This window comes from Indicator indicator, chromosome 2, assembly GCF_027791375.1.
Source record: "Indicator indicator isolate 239-I01 chromosome 2, UM_Iind_1.1, whole genome shotgun sequence".
In the NCBI taxonomy this organism is placed as follows: domain Eukaryota; kingdom Metazoa; phylum Chordata; class Aves; order Piciformes; family Indicatoridae; genus Indicator; species Indicator indicator.
In genome coordinates, this window is record NC_072011.1 from 55,453,415 (window position 1) to 55,474,066 (window position 20,652).

Sequence of the window (20,652 nt, forward strand, 5' to 3'; positions counted from 1 at the left end):
TCATGTGTCTTTTGTGTTTTCAAGATCATTATTTTACTTTTCCCCCTTTTTGGACTGCTGTGTCAAGAAGTTAAGTAAGTAGTGTGAGAAATTATGATTTAGTCAAAACCAAATCTCCGGGGGCTTTGATAACAGCAGTTTTACTTTGAAGTTGGCAGATCATGATGATCTGCTCTACTCCTGAAATACAGTGCATGTTTTAAACGTCACCTCCTTAGTAAGTGCCCTGTGAATCACCAAGACAAAGCATGTGGGATTTGTTTTATATCTTAACCTCTTAATTTATGTCTAGACTTTGCATTAACTGATACTAAAAATCAATTCCCTTACTTAGTGGGGACAGTGATTGAATGTGTTGTAAATAGTTGCACAGAACTGCATGCATTGTGATTTCATTATCTGTTCACATCAGAGAAAATACTTAGGCTTTCTTATTTTTTCTTATTTCTGTAGTATCTCTTTATTTCAGGACCTTTGTCCTGGCTGTTGCTATACCATATGAACTCATTTGTTGCCTTCAGATTATATGTTGAATGCTTGCTTACATCACTCCTACTGGGTACAGAAGTTTTGGGTTCTCACATTATTTGGGTTAATACATTTATATATGTGCTTCTTCCCATTTAAAAAAGAGATTGCTTAAAAATATCTAATACCTACATATTTATAGATTCATAGAATTGTTTAGGTTGGAAGGGACCTTAAAGATCATCTAATTCTAACCCCCTTGCCACTGGCATGGACACTTTCCACCACACCAGGTTGCTCAAGGCCTCATCCAATTTGGCCTTGAACGCTTCCAGGGAGGGAACATCCACAATCTCTCTGGGCAACCTGTTCCAGTGTCTCACCACTCTCACTGTAAAGAATTTCTTCCTAACAGCCAGTTCAAATCTACCCTTTCAAGCTCAAAACCATTCCCTCTTGTCCCATTACTACATGCTCTTGTAAAACGTCCCTTCCCAGTTTTCCTCTTCAGGTACTTGAAAGCTGCCCCAGGGTCTCCCAGAGCTGCCTTTTCTCTAGGCTTAACGGTCCCTACTCTCACAGCCTGTCACCATAGGGAGGGTGCTCCAGCTTTCTGATCATCTTCACGATCATCTTCAGGACCTGCTCCAGCAGTTCCATGTCCCTCTTATGCTGGGGCCATCAGAGCTGGAGGCAGTAGTCCTGGTGAGGTCTCAGGAGAGCAGAGGGGCAGAATCTAACTGTTGCCAGGTCAAAGTCAAGGAGTAGCAAGTGAAATGGATTTTAGAAGCTTACAAGCCACTGGCAGCTTTTTCTGAGTGCTCAGTCATTGAGTATTCACAGGAAAAATATACATTTGATTGTCTTTGTGCCTAGGTTGTACACAACCCTACACATCTTGGAAGACAGAAGTAGGAAGTCTTTTTAATACAGGCAGGAAGCTCAGCAGAGTCTTGGCTGGATGAGAAAATCACAGGTTTAAATAATTTGACCTCTTTATCAGTATATCTCACCACTTTGGATCTTGGATACTTGTTGATTAATTCATCATTCATAAGCCCATTTTTTCCTTGTAATTCAGTGAAACTGTCACAGATGTCATCAAAATAGTGGAGCAGCAAGGAACAGATGCATGGTGGACCCTTCCTATTGAGCAACTACTATCAAAAGAGGCTGTAGCAAAGGTAAGTTTTTTTTACTTCAAATACAGGTGCTGGAAGCAGTTCAGTAATGAGTAGTAGTATAAAATTTCCACATAGTCAGTCCCATGATCCTTTTCAAACTTGTGCCTTCATTAAAAGGTATCATGTGAAAGGAGTATTCAGAAATTGAGGTCTGAGTATGGTAAAATTCAGAGTCAGATTTGTGCCATTAACTTCGAGGAGAAATCTCCATCCTCCTCTTTTTAGTTCAGGTGGAAAATGACATCCTAACTGACCAAATTTTGAACCTAAGTATGTATTTATTTTTGTCATTAAAATAAAGGAGCATTTTTGTTTAAATCCTTCTACTTTTTATAGTTCCTGTAACCACGTGCTCACTCATGATAGCACACAAACTGTAGTATTGCTCTGCCATCTCATGACTTTTGGTGGTTTTTCCTGCTTCTGTTTTGGGTTTTCATCAGTAATTGTCTGAAAATGATCATGAAAGAATTATCTGCTTCGTGAGTGAACACAAAATACGTAGCAAAGCCTGTACCAAAACGGTCCAGAAAACAAATCTACTTTAGCTTTTAAAAGCACTGATGATACAAATATTGTATTGGCATTATTTATTAATTGTTTTTCCAATAGGCTGGTGGTCAGGATGTTTTGGATTATGTCAAGGGACAGGATGTCCTGGATATCTGGTTTGACAGTGGAACTTCCTGGGCTCATGTTTTAGAAGGTACAGATTTAATAGATTGATCTTTCTGTTAAAACACTTGGAGAACAAAATCTAACTGGTTTGCCTGATGATGTTGGTATCAGCAGAAGTGAGTTAGATCATGCCAGTGGCAAACTGGTTGTGACTTCTTGTAAAGCTGCTTTTTGCTTGTAAAGATAAGGGTTTAGTGTTGGCAAACTCACTTCCAGTTGAGATTTTTCTAATACTCCATTCTGATTGATTCTGCCCTGTGGCATACCACAGATCTTTTGATCAGAGCATGCCTGTTTAGAGGATGCAAGTTTCATGACACACATGGCCAAGGAACTTTACTGCTGATTGGTATCTTAAATTATTTTCCATAAAGAAATTTCAGTTTGTGCTTGTGCACGCTCGTTGAGGCAGAACAAAATTGAGATGAGCTGCTCAGTCTGAGTCAGTTCTTTAATTTGAAGAGTGTAGGTTGTACTTTTGGACCTAACTGGTGACTTCCAGTAACTAAAGCAGAAAAAGGCTTAAAATATTTATGTTTGCTATATGCTATTTACAGTTCCTACTTCCAGCAGGAGCTACTCAGAATGTAGCAGATGTATATTTCTATAAAAATGCATAAAATATACACTGCTTGGAGGATACTCCAAAGTCAGGAGACCTTTCTAAAGGAGGAGCCTGGTTCCATACATCAAGTCTGTTGGACTTTAAACCCTGAGTACACAATTACATGATAACAATCTTGTTGAATTATAAAACACGTTAATGCCAGAGGTTTTATTTCTTAGCAACAGGCAATAGTACCATCAGCAAACATTAATTTTCTAGAAGACCTTTACATATGTTTAAGTTCATACTCTTTAAAAATGTTTCTAGTTTAGTTTTGGAAGGTATAACAAAGTCCTGGTATTTTATGTTACAGACTTGGGTTTTTTTTAAGAGCTTAACGTTTTGCATGCAAAAACTAGCTCTAATCCTGTCTAGATGAAAGATGCCAAGGTCAGTAAGGAATAGCAAAACCAAGACTCTTGATTCAATTAATTTGTGTAAGGCTCCCATTTGGATTCTGTAGTGTCTAAGAAACGTTGGCTCTTCCACAGTACTGGCTTCTGTCATGGAACCTGTAAAATTTCCTTTTCTCTATCTATTCATCTCTTCTCTCGAAGCTTGCTGGAAGTTGGTGTGCATGAGGAATCTTTTGCTGTCTGATGTGACTGGAGAAGCCCCAGTGGCTGAAAAACTGGGGGAAGGACTAACAAGCAGTGTGGTCTTGTAAGCCTGTATCTTCAAAAATTACCCCAAAGTTGCATTACCTTTTTTTTTTTTTTTTTCCTATGAAGCTGAGGCTCCTGGCTGCTACCAAAAGTGAAAGTACAGTCTCAGTGATTTATAAGAAATGACTACTTACCCTCTACAAAAAAGGCAATTTCCAAGAGAAATTGTCGAATCAATAGTTTTGTCTTGTATTTTCCCAACGTGCTCCAGCTTTTTAAACTTTTTGCAGAACTCCTCCCTCCCAATATCAGCAAAAATAATTTGCAAGCCTTAGAAACAGACTAACTGATGAGATTCTTTTCCACAGTAGTCTTAGGGTAAAATGGATGAAATCCATGGAGAAATGGAACGCTGCTTAGAGGATGGCGTAACGGGAAGAAGAACTTCTCATGGCTTCAACTCATGAGAGCAGAGAGGCCTGTGGAAGCTGGTGTGCTACCTGCAAAGTGCTTACCTGTTAATTTTGTAGTAGGAGATCAGTGATAACAGCAGTTATTGCTTGCCTCTGATGACAGTGTCAAGCATGGCAGTGGTTCTTTTGCAGCATGGGAGCGAATGTCAGGTCAACTGGAGGATATAATAGCTGGCTAAAACTGCAAGACTGATGTTTGTAATTGTTTCACTCTACCATGAACTCAAGCTCCAGGCTACCAAAAATAAGTTGTGCTCTTAATATCTCTGCAACTTGGGGAACTGAGGCATGGCTTTTCACTGAACTGGCAATAGCTGCAACTGATGTTATTAAATGAGATGCAGCAGTTATGAAATTCATCCCTTTAGCTGATGAGCACACAGATTGCTTTCAAAAAACATGGCAGGTTGGGAACAAGGTGGGGAGGAGAAAGAGGAGACATTCTACAATATGAGAAGGCTGTAGTGAGGTGGAAGTTGGTCTCTTCTCTCTAGTGTCACGTGATAAATGAGAGGAAATGGCCTGAAATTGTTCCACGGGAGGTTTAGTTTGGACATTAGGAAAAACTTCTTCGTGGCAAGAGTGGTCAGGCATTGGAACAGGCTGCCCAGGGAAGTGGTGGAGTCACCATCCCTGGAGGCATTCAAGAAACATGTGGACATGGCACTTGAGGACATGATTTAGTGACCATGGTGGTGTTGGGTTGATGGCTGGACTCCATGATACAGTCCTATTTCTAAAGCTGCCTTACCAGAGACTGGGTATAGTTCTGATGGAATTAAAGTCTCTCTTTTTCATTAAATTATAGTTGGCTTCCCTTTTCCAGCCTGGCTGAGTCAAAAGTACCACTTTCAATGAAATGACAAACTAACCAAACTGTTCTCCATCAGCACTGTGGCAGGTAGGAGAGTGGAACTTACACAGTAAGAGCAAAGATTTAGCTGCTGTAGTCACAAACCAAAATATGTCCAATTATGACTAGATTTGGTATAAAATAAATACTAATAACCTTGCACGTTTGAGAGCAGATCCACAAGTGCAAGGTGCTCCGGAAAACATATAGCTACTGAAGTTTCCTGGGGACACTGTTTGCTTCTTTAGTGCTCTGTTTGCCTAACACTGAGCCACTTAAGCCTGGTTCTTTCTTGCTACACATGCCTCAAATATTTTTGGAAGGAATTGTTGCCATATTCTTTCATGCTATATTAAAATGTAAGTCTGAGTACTTCCCACATGAACAAACACGTTTTCACAGAACTGCTGTGAGGTAGAAGAGTGTTAATACACTGCCTCCAAAAAGAAGGTGTGGTAAAAGCAAAATTTGGTTCAAAAAGCATTTGCTAATTTTGAATAGGCAATGCCGAAGTGCCCAGGACTTTTTTTTTTTTTCTTCTTTCTTCTCTGTTTTTCTCCCTTTTTTCTACTTTTTTTTCCTTCTCTTTTTTCATCTTTTTTTTTCTTCTCTTCCCCCCCTTTTTCTTCTCTTCCCCCCCTTTTTCTTCTCTTCCCCCCTTTTTCTTCTCTTCCCCCCCTTTTTCTTCTCTTCCCCCCCTTTTTCTTCTCTTCCCCCCCTTTTTCTTCTCTTCCCCCCCTTTTTCTTCTCTTCCCCCCCTTTTTCTTCTCTTCCCCCCCTTTTTCTTCTCTTCCCCCCCTTTTTCTTCTCTTCCCCCCCTTTTTCTTCTCTTCCCCCCCTTTTTCTTCTCTTCCCCCCCTTTTTCTTCTCTTCCCCCCCCTTTTTCTTCTCTTCCCCCCCTTTTTCTTCTCTTCCCCCCCTTTTTCTTCTCTTCCCCCCCCTTTTTCTTCTCTTCCCCCCCTTTTTCTTCTCTTCCCCCCCTTTTTCTTCTCTTCCCCCCCTTTTTCTTCTCTTCCCCCCCTTTTTCTTCTCTTCCCCCCCTTTTTCTTCTCTTCCCCCCCCTTTTTCTTCTCTTCCCCCCCTTTTTCTTCTCTTCCCCCCCTTTTTCTTCTCTTCCCCCCCTTTTTCTTCTCTTCCCCCCCTTTTTCTTCTCTTCCCCCCCTTTTTCTTCTCTTCCCCCCCTTTTTCTTCTCTTCCCCCCCTTTTTCTTCTCTTCCCCCCCTTTTTCTTCTCTTCCCCCCCTTTTTCTTCTCTTCCCCCCCTTTTTCTTCTCTTCCCCCCCTTTTTCTTCTCTTCCCCCCCTTTTTCTTCTCTTCCCCCCCTTTTTCTTCTCTTCCCCCCCTTTTTCTTCTCTTCCCCCCCTTTTTCTTCTCTTCCCCCCCTTTTTCTTCTCTTCCCCCCCTTTTTCTTCTCTTCCCCCCCTTTTTCTTCTCTTCCCCCCCTTTTTCTTCTCTTCCCCCCCTTTTTCTTCTCTTCCCCCCCTTTTTCTTCTCTTCCCCCCCTTTTTCTTCTCTTCCCCCCCTTTTTCTTCTCTTCCCCCCCCTTTTTCTTCTCTTCCCCCCCTTTTTCTTCTCTTCCCCCCCTTTTTCTTCTCTTCCCCCCCTTTTTCTTCTCTTCCCCCCCTTTTTCTTCTCTTCCCCCCCTTTTTCTTCTCTTCCCCCCCCTTTTTCTTCTCTTCCCCCCCTTTTCTTCTCTTCCCCCCCTTTTTCTTCTCTTCCCCCCCTTTTTCTTCTCTTCCCCCCCTTTTCTTCTCTTCCCCCCCTTTTTCTTCTCTTCCCCCCCTTTTCTTCTCTTCCCCCCCTTTTCTCTCTCTTCCCCCCCCCTTTTTCTTCTCTTCCCCCCCTTTTTCTTCTCTTCCCCCCCCTTTTTCTTCTCTTCCCCCCCTTTTTCTTCTCTTCCCCCCCTTTTTCTTCTCTTCCCCCCCTTTTTCTTCTCTTCCCCCCCTTTTTCTTCTCTTCCCCCCCTTTTTCTTCTCTTCCCCCCCTTTTTCTTCTCTTCCCCCCCTTTTTCTTCTCTTCCCCCCCTTTTTCTTCTCTTCCCCCCCTTTTTCTTCTCTTCCCCCCCTTTTTCTTCTCTTCCCCCCCTTTTTCTTCTCTTCCCCCCCTTTTTCTTCTCTTCCCCCCCCTTTTTCTTCTCTTCCCCCCCTTTTTCTTCTCTTCCCCCCCTTTTTCTTCTCTTCCCCCCCTTTTTCTTCTCTTCCCCCCCCTTTTTCTTCTCTTCCCCCCCTTTTCTTCTCTTCCCCCCCTTTTTCTTCTCTTCCCCCCCTTTTTCTTCTCTTCCCCCCCTTTTTCTTCTCTTCCCCCCCTTTTCTTCTCTTCCCCCCCTTTTTCTTCTCTTCCCCCCCTTTTTCTTCTCTTCCCCCCCTTTTTCTTCTCTTCCCCCCCTTTTTCTTCTCTTCCCCCCCTTTTTCTTCTCTTCCCCCCCTTTTTCTTCTCTTCCCCCCCTTTTTCTTCTCTTCCCCCCCTTTTTCTTCTCTTCCCCCCCTTTTTCTTCTCTTCCCCCCCTTTTTCTTCTCTTCCCCCCCTTTTTCTTCTCTTCCCCCCCTTTTTCTTCTCTTCCCCCCCCCTTTTCCTTCTCTTCCCCCCCCTTTTCCTTCTCTTCCCCCCCCCTTTTCCTTCTCTTCCCCCCCCCTTTTCCTTCTCTTCCCCCCCCCTTTTCCTTCTCTTCCCCCCCCCTTTTCCTTCTCTTCCCCCCCCCTTTTTCTTCTCTTCCCCCCCCCTTTTCCTTCTCTTCCCCCCCCCTTTTCCTTCTCTTCCCCCCCCCTTTTCCTTCTCTTCCCCCCCCCTTTTCCTTCTCTTCCCCCCCCCTTTTCCTTCTCTTCCCCCCCCCTTTTCCTTCTCTTCCCCCCCCCTTTTCTCTTCTCTTCCCCCCCCCTTTTCTCTTCTCTTCCCCCCCCCCTTTTCTCTTCTCTTCCCCCCCCCCTTTTCTCTTCTCTTCTCTTCCCCCCCCCCTTTTCTCTTCTCTTCTCTTCCCCCCCCCCTTTTCTCTTCTCTTCTCTTCCCCCCCCCCTTTTCTCTTCTCTTCTCTTCCCCCCCCCCTTTTCTCTTCTCTTCTCTTCCCCCCCCCCTTTTCTCTTCTCTTCTCTTCCCCCCCCCCTTTTCTCTTCTCTTCTCTTCTCCCCCCCCTTTTCTCTTCTCTTCTCTTCTCCCCCCCCTTTTCTCTTCTCTTCTCTTCTCCCCCCCCTTTTCTCTTCTCTTCTCTTCTCCCCCCCCTTTTCTCTTCTCTTCTCTTCTCCCCCCCCTTTTCTCTTCTCTTCTCTTCTCCCCCCCCTTTTCTCTTCTCTTCTCTTCTCCCCCCCCTTTTCTCTTCTCTTCTCTTCTCCCCCCCCTTTTCTCTTCTCTTCTCTTCTCCCCCCCCTTTTCTCTTCTCTTCTCTTCTCCCCCCCCTTTTCTCTTCTAGTTTTGTTTTTTTTTTTTTTCCCCTTTAACTTCAGCCATTTTTGTAGTACTTATTTCAGTAGCTGTCTTTAGTGTATCTACTTCAGAGAATTATTTTCTCTCTTGAAATACTTTTACAGGTGTGGACCAGTACAGATTGGTCTCTTTGTGATGTGACGCCAGTGGCAAAAGTCACAGAGCTTTTCTACCCAGAGTTTTGTGTCACAGGGATGGTAGTTTTCAACATCATAACTCTTTTTTTTCCCTCCTATCTTATTGGCTAATATTTAACTGAAGGAATATAATTATTTTACAGCTTAACCTATCTAAGTGTTTAAACTTTTATGCTGACTTTTGAGACCTGAATTTATCTTAGTTGATTCATTCCTGACATTAAAATACAGTGTGTTTAATCTGAAAGTCAAGGTCTGTAACATCAAAGATATGGAATCTTGAAATCCAAACCAGAAGGATCATAAATTGTCATTCTCTTCAATGACCTATGTACCATACCTCAGTGTAAAATAAACAACTGAAAAGTCTCTTCTGGGTTGTTGGACATACTCCCCCTTTTACAGAAACGTGTGCCCTGTTCTAATTAATTTATGTATAACCATTGCAACTTGATTGAAACTCTGCACCTAAAAGGCAGGGTTTGCAAAACCCATGTGTGTGTTTTACAGAGTTAACATGTTCAGACCTCCATTGACTTTGTAAGCTATATTAGCCAGCCTGCCAGATGTGCTAATTCCTGTCAGAAAAGGCTGGTAGTGTGCTGTTTGTAATTCAGCTGGTTGTTTGAACTCTTCTCTGAGTTGTAACTACAGGTATCCTCATCAAAATTCACTCCTCTAAAACCAGAGGCTAGTAAACTAGTTGTAAATAACAAAGGGGGTGTTATAGATTTTCCACTGCTGTTTTTTTGCTGCCCACAAAGCCTCTATTTTTTTCTTTTTTTTTTTATCTTGTCCTCACGAGTATCTTTGCAGTCGGGTGATATTAAAGGTTGATTCCTACTTATTGTACAGCTAAACCCCAAATTCATTGTGGAACTTCTTGAAGGAATAAGGAATTGTGTTAAAAACTGTAACATCCACCCACACGTTTTTCCTGTGCTAGCTGCAACTCTGTGGTCTTGACCTTTGTAATGTTGAACTTCCTTTTATTGCAGGATGGATCTAAATATCGAAACTTCCATTAAGTTAAACAAATAGATCAAGTGTGTCAGCAGCAGAAAGAAGCATTGTCTCAGGGGTCCTAGGAAGAGCTAGTAGATAAAAACTGAGTAGAGAAACTTTTGTCTGAATATCTGGAAAATTACACTGCAAGCTTTTAGAATCACAACTGAATTCCCACCAACTGTGTGTCTCATTTTGCACATTTGTAGGCTTTGACTTGCATGTTCTGCTGCGTTCCACATGATTATGTTCTCACTCTGGTGGTGACCTCTCTGGGATTGTTTAGGACAAGGAGGGACTTCTTAGGGAACTTCTTGAGTCAACAAGTCTTGTGCTTTATTGTACAGTGACTTAATTCCACCAGTAAAGCCATTAAAACTTTGCTGTCCTCTTTCAACCCTGTGGGAAAGCTGAGTTTGCTCTCCAGCTTTTAATGTACAGTCAGAAATACCCAGGCTGTGCTTTGTAGCCATTTTTTCTCTGATGCCAACAGTACTCATAAGCTCCAGCTGTTCTGCTCTAGCATTCCTCTTTTTTTTGTGTATTTATAGGGAATAATATTTTCACTTAGCCCTCACCTGGATACACTAAACAAGCCAGGCTCCTCCAGACCCCTCTGTCTCACAAGCTGCCCTGACCCTTTCCTGAAACTTCTAATTTTCATGGAACACCAGTGACCAGAAATGTAAATCCTGTCACAGCTGAGCTGTAGTCACTGCCAAGGCTTCCTCTCTCCTCCAAAAATACCTGATGCCTTACACAGGCCAGTCAGGCTCCTTATGTCTGTGATTATATTCTTGAGTAATTCCCAACTGGTGAAGTTTTAGGTTGTAGCATAGATTTTTAACTCCAAAGTATGTGATTTTAATTTAGTTGGGGGGTTTTGTTTTGTGGTTTGGGGGTTTTTGTTTAGGTTTTTTTGTTGGTTGGTTGGTTGAGTTTGGGTTGTTTTTTTTTTTTTTTTTTGTGAGTGTGTGTGTTTTGTTTTTTTGTTGGTTTTTTTTTTGTTGTTGGTTTTTTGTGGGGTTTTTTTTTGGTTGGGTTTTTTGTGTGTTTGGGTTTTTTTGGTTTTTGTTTCTTTTTTTTGGGTTTTTTTGGGGTTTTTTTGGGGTTTTTTGGGGGTTTTTTGGTTTTTTTTGGGTTTTTTTGGTTTTTTTGGGTTTTTTTGGTGGTTGGTGTGTTTTTGTTTTCTTGAGTCCTTCAGTTAGTTTAGGAATGCTTGGAAAATATTTTGAGAACTTCTTATGAAGTCCTCTGAGCATGGTAGCTCCTGTGTTGATAATTTATTGTTTTATTTGGGGAAAAGCTAGCTTATTTGTTAAACGTGGGCATTCAGTGAATCATGGATTTAAAAAGAAATTGTGGTACTAATGAAACACTTTATGTTCAAGTGCCCATACATCATGTAGAAAAGTAAAGAGCAAAGTTAAGTTTTACTAATCACTTTCTGAGATTTTTCTGCTAAGTGTATTAATTGTTTGAAGATGCTGGCTGACCTTTTAAACATCTTCTGTTTTTAAAGGTGCAGAGCAAAGAGCAGATACATACCTTGAAGGAAAAGACCAACTGGGAGGTTGGTTCCAATCCTCTCTATTAACTAGTGTGGCAGCAAGGAAAAAAGCACCTTATAAGTAAGTGTGTGGATTGCAAGCACATTGCTGGTTCATGCATTAAATACCAGGCTTTTGGTCATGTGGAGTATGGACAGCAGTGCTTGAACAAGAGAAGCCAAACCATGATGGAGTATTTGATTTATGTTCTTACATTTTCAGTATAGTTTTTCTTGCATTAGATCAGAACGGATTCATTGTTTAGATGTTTTTTTCCAACATAATTTTATTAGATGTTTTGTTTCTCAGACTTTTGGTATATCCTATTGTATTATCAGAGACAGGTTTTGCTCTTTTGCCATCTCTCCCAGTCCCACCATCAAGGGGGGATTATTATGGGAGGTGCAGTATGAAAAAACTCCTCTAAGACCTCGTTCATGTTTATAAATACCTAAAGGGTGAGTGCCAAGAGGATGGAGCCAGGCTCTTCTCAGTGATGCCCAGTGACAGGACAAGGGGCAATGTGTGGAAGCTGAGGCATAGGCAGTTCCATGGAAACAGGAGGAAGAATTATTTCACTGTGAGGGTGACAGAACACTGGAACAGGCTGCCCAGGGGGCTTGTAGAGTCTCCCTCTCTGGAGATATTCAAGACCCACCTGGGTGAGTTCCTGTGTGATCTGGTATAGGTGACCCTGCTCTGGCAGGGGGGTTGGACTGGATGATCTTGTGAGGTCCCTTCCAGCACCTAACATTCTGTGATCACCAGCTTGTGAATTGAATGTTAGGCTGCAAGGAGCTCAGAAGCAGCATGTGTTACGCTGGAGCTGTGATCCACTGTTTGTCCCCTGGAAGATGAAAACTGTAAGGAAGGATAATGCGGGTCAGCTGCAAGGGGGCTGTGAAGTGTTGGGAAATGTATTGGTTTAAAGAGTAAATAAAACTTCAGTCTTTGTTTCATCTGAAATATATAGGCCCTGGATATTGCATTCTGTTGCTCACATGGGAAAATTAAGTGAGGGGAATAAAGCTCTGCACACCACTTGGATGGTAGTACAGGTATTCATGGTTGGGTGAACCCAAGAGACCAAGCTTCAGGCTTACCAGAGGGAGGTTTTTCTAGGTTTTGGCTTAGAAATATCCTCGTTAGAAATCTGTTTTTAGCATAGATTTCTTTTTTTGCTAATGTTTTGTTTTCACTAAAATCTTTTCTCCAGGACACTGGTAGTACATGGATTTACTCTTGGTGAGAAAGGGGAGAAGATGTCTAAATCTATTGGCAACGTGGTTGACCCTGATGTAGTTATCAATGGAGGTGAAGTAAGTCACACTTTTGAGTTTCTTACCATGGCTAGGTACAATTTTGTTTCACTGCTGGATTCTGCAGCTGTCTTGTGACATGTTTTCTAAAGAGCTGTCTTGTAGCAGAACTCTCTGAGGCTCTTCTAAAGACTTTGGCTATGCTGCAGTTCCATTTGACACTTTTTGTTCTGTGCCAAGACAAGAGAAAATGCATTATGTGAAAGGTGTAGAATGGTTCTTTTCTGCCTGGGAACACTGTTGATGGTGTGATGGGTGAGGATTAGTCTGGAGAGGAGAAGGCTGAGGGGGGGAACTTGTTAATGCCTATAAATGCCTGAGGGGTGGGTGTCAAGATAAAAGTGATGGTCTCTTTTCAGTGGTGCCCAGTGATAGGACAAGGAACAACTGGTACAAGCTAGAACACAGGAGGTTCCACCTTAGCATGAGAAGAAAATTCTTTACTGTGAGGATAACAGAGCCCTGGGACAGGCTGCCAGAGACGTTATGGAGTCTCCTGCTCTAGAGACTCTCAAAACCCACCCGGATGCATTCCTGTGTGGCCTGTCCTAGGTGATGCTGCTCTGGCAGAGGGGTTGGACTCAGTGATCTCTAGAGGTCCCTTCCAACCCCTAACATTCTGTAATAAAAAAAATTAATAAAATCCTTAACCTTTGCTTCCAACTGACTGAAACCTACAAGTTAGGCCTAGCATCAGAGCACTCAGAGCAATCCCCTCTCAGAGGAGGCTGGTTATTGACTGTGGTCAGGGAGGTTGCACTGCAGGTGATGCTCTGGACTTTTCTCCCTCCCCAGCCCTGCTGTTGCTCTTTCTGAGGCTGCTAAGCCAGATTTTGTAACTTGAGGCAAAAATTCCTTACAAAGACTTGCAGATGTACTTGCTTATCTGATTCAATCACACAATAGTTTCTGTTCCTTCCAAAAGGGGAGATGCTATTTTCAGACTTGAAGACAGGGTAAAAAACTCTCTGAAGGGGAATGAAAAAAGTATGTAGGTCTAGATATTGATATTGCTGTTTTAATGTCAAGTGTTCAAAGGATTCAAGATGAGTTTAATCTCAGCTTAGCTGAGTTCTAGCATCGCCTGTACACAGATTGCTGCAAGTTTATATTGTAGTCTTGGCTTAACAGTAAATCTTGTCAGGAGGGTGGACACCTCCAAATGCTTTCTGAGCAGGCTTACAGCTGTATGCAGAGCACTGGCAACACAGGCTTGTGCTGCTCACCCTGCTGCAGGACCCTCAGCACCTCTGCTGATGTGCCTTTCTGTCCCCACACAGGATCACAGTAAGGATCCGCCGTACGGAGCAGACGTTCTGCGCTGGTGGGTGGCTGAATCGAATGTTTTTGCTGAGGTGCTGATTGGGCCTGTTGTGCTTAATGCTGCAAGAGATGATATCAACAAGGTAGGAGCCAAATAGGCTTCAGCTCTCCATTCTGAGGACAGGCCCTCTGTATATTTGTGGTACCGGTGAGGACACACCTAGAGTATTGTGTTGTTCTGGGCCGCTTACTATAAAAAGGACACAGAAGTGCTGGACCATGTCCAGAGAAGGGCAGCAAGGCTGGTGAAGGGCCTGGAGCACATGGCCTAGGAGAGTCTGAGGGAGCTGGGGTTGTTCAGTCTGGAGAAGAGGAGGCTGAGGGGAGACCTCATCACTCTCTACAACTACCTGAAGGGAGGTTGGAGCAAGGAAAGGGCCAGCCTCTTCTCCTTGGTGGCAAGTGACAGGACTAGAGGAAATGGTTTCAAACTGTGCCAGGGAAAGTTTAGGCTGGAAATACTTCTTCACTAAAAGGGTTCTTAAATATTGGAATGGTCTGCCCAGGGCAGTGGTGGAGTCACCATTCTTGGAGGCATTCAAGCAGCAGGTGGACCTAGTGCTTAGGGATGTGGTTTAGTGTCAACCCTTCAGTGCTGGGTCGAAGGTTGGACTGGGTGAGCTTGGTTTCTTCCAAACAAATATATTCTGTGTTCTGTTTGTGTTGACTGAGTAGAGTTAATTGTAAAGCTTCTCAGTCTTTAGCCTAGAAAGCTTTTCCAAACTAATTTAGTGGGTGCTGCTGCTTTCTATATCTGTGGTTCAAATAGCTGAGCGTGCTAAGGGAAAGGATTAGTTTTGCAGCCCTGTCTTTAGTCTTCTATAGTATATGCTCTTCATGATCCTTCTGTAACTATTCAATCAATCATTCTGAAAACCAGCCAACTTTTAGGTAATTTATTGTAGAACATAATCACTTCATGTTTCATTTGAGGTGCAGGCCATTAACATTTCACTTTGCTGGTTTGTGCCTAGCTCCGGAACACGCTGCGCTTCATGCTGGGAAACGTGGCTGGCTTCAACCCAGAAACAGACTCCATCCCCCCTTCAGAGATGTACATAGTAGATCAATACATGCTGCATCTATTGCAGGATTATGGCAACAAGGTAGGGGGAAATTGTATTAAGATGAATGCATGCCTAATGTTTTCTATTGCTTATACCCTGTAGGGAAAATTCTTTAACTGAATGAATAAAGAGTATGTATAGAGTAGGCAAACGGTGACCACAAAGATGTTTTTTGATGCACCCTTAAGCCCCTTTCAAGTTTCAAGAGGGTTTGTTTTCAAACGTTCTCAAGTTGGTTTTGACATCATTTGAACAGAAATAGGTAGAAGAGGATTTAAAAAGGAAAAAAGGCAACAAAAAAAGGACACAAACCACCCCCCCCAAACAATCAAACAAAAAAACTCCAAAACACACACACACACAAAATTAAAACAAACCAAAATGCCCCAAAATAACCTAAACAGGAAAAAAAAAAAAAAAAACAACAACCAAGAACAACAATAACCAACCAAACAAAAATCAACCCAACCCCAAACCAACAAAAAGAAGCCAACTCAAACCTTTGGAAATCTACAGTCCACAATTTCATCATTTCTGCCACTTGGAACTGTTCTGCTGACTGAGAACACATGAGCATCATTTCTGGGGTTCTCCCATCCTCTTCCCTTCAAATTTGAATTGAGATTAATTTTTTTTTTTTTTGTCCTAATTGTTAACCAAATTAACTTTTTTTTTTTCACCCTGTAAGTTCAGGTTCATCAGGAATTTTCATTGTGTGCCATGTGCTGAAAACTGATACCCTGTTCTTACCTCTCTGCTCCCCTTCCCAGGTTACAGAAGCATACAAAGAATATGATTATAGCAAAGTTGTTCGATTATTGCAAGCATTCTGTTCCAGAAACTTGTCTAACTTTTATTTCACCATGATCAAAGACAGGTAAGTCTTCCTTTAAAAGGGTAAAGTTGGGCAGTTTGACTTGGAGGTAATGTTGTAGGGCACCATTGAATGATTGCAGGTCTTGGAGAACATCTCACAGTGCACTGAAGCTCACAGGTTAAGGCTTAGCTGCTTTTTACTGTTTTTGCCATCAGTGTATTTTCCACACTAGGGATACTGAGTAAATTTTGGAAGGTAATCAAGCACATGCATTTAAAACTAAATCAGGTTTTAAAGATAGATTCTTGGATCTATCTTTCTACCTAGATGTGTGCATCTAAATTTGGGGAGGTAGGGGAAGGACTTTCAGCACTTATCTGGGTACACTACTGTCTTTTACCCATGTAAAACACCAAGTAAGTGAATCCTGAGGATGTGAACTTTGAAAGGGCCGTTTTATGTGGGAGGGAGGTGTAGGGGGTTATGCTGATTGGGGTTGTACTCACCTTTAGTTTCCCCAATACAAGTAAAGGGGAGGGAAAAACAAAACAAAACAAAAAAAAGCCCTAATGCTACCTTTTGTAGATGAAGCAGAACAAAGGGCTAGTAGAGCTGCAGGCTCACCTCCCTAGGATTCTCTTCTATACAAATGAAGCAAATTAACATGCCATGGACAAAAGCTCCTTTGCTGTTCCCCCTAGTATCAGGTGAAACATTGAAAGGGAATGGCCTGAAATTGTGCCACGGAAGGTTTAGGATGAGTATTAGGAAAAGTTTCTTTCTTGCAAAAGTGGTCAGGCATTGGAACAGGCTGCCCAGGGAGTGGTAGAGTCAGTGTCCCTGGAGATGTTCAATAAATGTGTGGATGTGGCATTTTGGGACATGGTGTAATGGCCATGGTGGTGTTAGGCTGATGGTTACACTCCATGATCTTAGCAGTCTCTTCCAACCCAAACAATCCTGTGATTCTGTATATTCAGATAGCCCTCTACCCACACCACAGTGCTTGCTTAGGAAGGCAAATTAAGAAAAGCTTTCTTGGGAAAGACAACCAGCTCAGACTTCTGCACTGTCCATGGCAGTCATGAAGTATGGCTCTCAACCTACAAATATTTCCATCTCTGCCTTGCAGGCTCTATTGTGAAGAAGAGAAAGATCCCAAGCGTCGCTCGTGTCAAACTGTGCTAGCAGAGGCGTTGGACGTGGTGGTCCGATCCTTTGCACCAATCCTTCCTCACTTGGCAGAGGAGGTTTTCCAGTACCTCCCTTACAAGAAAGGTAAAACACCTCTCGTACCTAAGGAATTCTTTCAGTGCCCTGTTGCATTGCACAGCTCAAAGGAATGCACGTACAGAGATGTGCTATTCTTTATTATTTAACAAACACCTGGATAGAGAGACACCAAATTAAAAATTCCTTTGTTGGCTTTGAAGACTCAGAGGGTGTGTTCCGGACGGGCTGGATCAAAGCAAGCCCCGCGTGGAAGAAGCCTGGCATTGAGGAAGCAATAGAAGGTGCATGTGCAATGAGAGATTCTTTCCTTGGCTCCATCTCTGGCAAAAATGCTTTGGAATATGAAGTCATCATTGTAATTGAGCCTGGATTGCTGTTTGAGTTAATGGAGGTAAAAGATCACATTGTCTGTGGAAAAAATAGTGATTTCTGTAAACTTCCTTCTGCTTTTTACGTGCCAGAAAAATCAGGGAGTAGTTGTGTTTGGGAGGGACTGCTGGAGATAGCCCAAGCTGCCTTGCTCAGGCAGGGTCAGCTACAGCAGATTGCCCAGGACTGTGTCTAGTTGGGTTTTGAATATTTCTGAGGATGGAGACTCCACAAACTCTCTGGACTACGTGTACCAGCATTTGACCACCTCTCTTTTCTGTTTCTCCTCTTCCCTTTTCTCTCTGTTGCCTTTTGTCCTGTCACTGGGCACCACCAAAAGTACCTTGGCTCTGTCTTCTTTCCCCCTCATCTGTTACTTATAGGAGGCTGAAGGGAGACTTCATTGCTCTCTACAACTCCCTGAAAGGAGGTTGTAGAGAGGAGGGAGTTGGTCTCTTTTCCCTAGTATCATGTGATAGAATGAGAGGAAATGACCTGAAACTGTTTTGGGCAGGTTTAGATTATCAGTAAATAATTTTTTCCTGATAGGCAGAGTGGTCAGGCTTGGAACAAGTTGCCCAGGGAGGTGGTGGAGTCACTGTCCTTGGGGGTGTTCAGTGAACATGTGGACACAGCACTTTGGGACATGGTTTACTGGCCAGGGTGGTGTTAGGTTGAGGGTTGGACTTGATGGTCTTTCCAACTGAAACCTTCTATGATTGTTTGATTCCCTAGGCACTGCAGGCTGAAGAAACATCTAGTGTTTCACAGCTGAATGAAATAATGATGGCTTCTCAGACCACCCTGCTGAGTGAGCTGCCTAAAGAAACACCTGCAGATGCAAACATCACCAAAGGGAACTTTCTGATTAACATGGAAGGTAAGAGAATAATTCCAAATAGGTTACTGTGTGAAGCAGTTGGTTCTCTGCACTACACCATACCGAGTTGTTCACTTCATAGGAGAGTTGAGTACGATCACTGCACCACCACCAGCTCACTAACGATGCTGTCTCCAACAGGTGGTTTTATCCGAGAGGAATCCTCATACAAAGTTATAGCCCAACCCATTGCCAAAGCAAAATGCCCTCGCTGCAGGAGATACACTGCTGACTCCTCCAGCACTCCCTGCCCACGCTGCCTGAAGGTCATTGCTGGAAAAGGAAGCACGTGAAGATGTGTTGCCTCTCCCGGAGCTGCTCCAACGTCACGGCTAGTAACGTGTATGCAAGCGGTGGCTGCCCAGCTCTGCTGGCTGAGGCCTATAGACCCAGACGCTTAAGCCTCAGCCTGAGCTGACTTACCCTGTGGGCCTTTGGTGGGAACCTTATCTGTATATGATTTGTGTATATTACTTTTCAGCTTAATAAAAAGGGTGGTTCAAAGTAACTGATCTACTTGCTTTTAGCAACCTGTGCACTTCTGAAGTTCACTTCCATTTAAGTGAAACTCTGTCAGCAAAGTGGTTCTGCAGACCCCCCAGAGAACCAGGTTTGTCTACACTCCTCTTTCTACTCCTCTTGTAAAACAGAAGGGGAAAAAAAAAAGTGGCAACCAGTACTCCCTAAAAAAAGGAAGAAAAGGCACAATGAAACTTCAAATTTTATTTAATCAATTTACACAAATCCACAGCAAATTAGACACAAAATAGCACTATATACAGAGTATTACTTACAGTACATTACAGATTTGATTGATTGGTGTAGTGTGTCAGCTCTGAAATGAGTGGGTCACAGTAAAACCCTTTACACAGCTGTACCAGGATACAGGAATGTAACACAACTAAAAACCATTTTCAGTTGTCCTCAGGTTCCATGATGACCAAATCTAGCATACAGCTGTCTGCCTTCCCTTTTTCCCCTACAGCTGTTTTAACCTCTGTCACAGAAGTAAGTATAGAAATTCCTAAAGCATAAACCAAGGCTGGCCACTTGTTCTTACTAGAATCCTTACTATTCTTTGACTTTGTATCACTGTAGGAAGTCAAACATCTAATATCAAAACTTGTCACAAGAAACCTTCATCGGGTAAAGTGCAGTGATTAGGAACTGGGGCTGCTGAACAGGTGAAGGAAGCTGTGTAGAACAAGCCACCTTCAGAACCTTTTTTTTTTTTTTTAAGGGGAGTCTTAACCCTTAGATGACAGCAGCACATACTCCAGTAAGGTAAGACCAAATGCTATCTCCAACAAGGCAGAATGACTTTGTCACACATGATGCAGGTAGGAGCAGGTTACAAGATGGAGCTAGTTATTTCAGCTGACTTCAAGACAAAAACAATTTACACCAACTTTCTTGTATTTTTTTTTTTCTCCTGGCTTTCTTTAGGTAGAAGGTAAACAGTACTAAATGATGAAAGATAATTATGTTTAATACCACCCCAATAGTGAAGTTACTCACTATTTGATTCCCTGTAGGTACCATCGATGAAAGTATGGTTTTTAAGGCTAAAGTACTCAGTACTGTATATAGATCTTCAGTGAAGTTGGGTCAACTACTTAAGCAGTTTTTGACTACAAGTTAACTTGTGCAGAGACTCATAGCATACTACATCTTCTACGGTGGTAAGCTGGGGGAACAATCTTACAGTAAGACATTCCTTGACCTACTTAAACTCAGCAGAGCTTAATAATGAAGAGGAGGGGTGCAAATCCAGTTGTAGCTGAAGCCCAGTGCCATAGAGGCAATACTGTGATGTCCAGACTAAAAGATGAGTCCATGTTTCTGTCTGGAGAATTGGATTCTTCTTCCCAAGCTGTTTCTCAGGGGGTTGCTGTCCTTTGTGCTTGGTGCCAGCCTGTTTCAGCCTGTCTAGTGCAGTTGTCACTGTCACATGTATTGCAGCTACAAGGCGTGAGCCCCACAGCAGCTTCTGAAAGCCCAGTTATGGGCTTTACACACTAACTTCAGAGAATGAAGTTCCTCTCAGGTGTTTCTACAGCTTGGTTTGGAGAAACAAATCATACATGGAACACTGAGACTGCAGTAGTTACTGCCAGGATGAAATACAGAATTACACAAGATATGATTTGGTAAATAGACTGAAACTTCTGTCAAATATATCCAAATTTAGACTACCTCAAGAAGCACTCAAGTCAGAAATAAATAACAAAGCATTTCAGATACTGACAAGTGTACTAGAAACTAAACATCTTTATACCAGTGCAGAATTGAAAATATACTCCAATTTGAAATTACCTTCTGAAATTCTAGGCTGGGGAGCAGTTCTTTTTGTTGTTTCTTTCTGTAAAGTTCAGCCTTGTGTAAAATCATGCATGATACCTCTAGGGAGCAGAGCTGTGCTAGCCAACAGCGTCATGAGGAGATGGCTTCTACAGCCTCCATCAGGTTCAAGGCAAGGCTGTACTGCCCATGATTCTCTGGCAAGTGCTCTATGACTCTGTTAACCAGTTTAGCTGTTGTGGCAATTGGCACTTCTGCGTTTTGAAGTTCCTGGGGGTCCTGTAGAAAAGAATAACCACAGCATTAGAGTAAGTTTACAGATGCTCATCTGCAAGGAAGCCCTCCTGAACTCATATAAAATACATTACTA

General features: G+C 42.6%; 2 protein-coding genes across 2 annotated transcripts in view; one reads left to right on the plus strand and one right to left on the minus strand.

The window, feature by feature from the left end:
- The window catches only part of IARS2 (isoleucyl-tRNA synthetase 2, mitochondrial), a 34,674-nt gene extending 16,202 nt beyond the window's left edge, over positions 1-18,472 (plus strand). Inside the window, exons 13-23 of the mRNA XM_054397196.1 lie at positions 1,550-1,652; positions 2,265-2,358; positions 10,946-11,054; positions 12,190-12,292; positions 13,573-13,698; positions 14,590-14,721; positions 15,453-15,559; positions 16,632-16,777; positions 16,933-17,123; positions 17,837-17,981; positions 18,123-18,472. Of these exons, the coding sequence (XP_054253171.1) occupies positions 1,550-1,652; positions 2,265-2,358; positions 10,946-11,054; positions 12,190-12,292; positions 13,573-13,698; positions 14,590-14,721; positions 15,453-15,559; positions 16,632-16,777; positions 16,933-17,123; positions 17,837-17,981; positions 18,123-18,274 (1,408 nt within the window). The 3' untranslated portion in view covers positions 18,275-18,472. The remainder of the gene's footprint in view (positions 1-1,549; positions 1,653-2,264; positions 2,359-10,945; positions 11,055-12,189; positions 12,293-13,572; positions 13,699-14,589; positions 14,722-15,452; positions 15,560-16,631; positions 16,778-16,932; positions 17,124-17,836; positions 17,982-18,122) is intronic.
- An 812-nt stretch (positions 18,473-19,284) lies between these two features.
- The window catches only part of RAB3GAP2 (RAB3 GTPase activating non-catalytic protein subunit 2), a 50,461-nt gene continuing 49,093 nt past the window's right edge, over positions 19,285-20,652 (minus strand). The window contains exon 35 of the mRNA XM_054392646.1: positions 19,285-20,561. Coding sequence (XP_054248621.1) covers positions 20,415-20,561 — 147 coding nt within the window. The 3' untranslated portion in view covers positions 19,285-20,414. The remainder of the gene's footprint in view (positions 20,562-20,652) is intronic.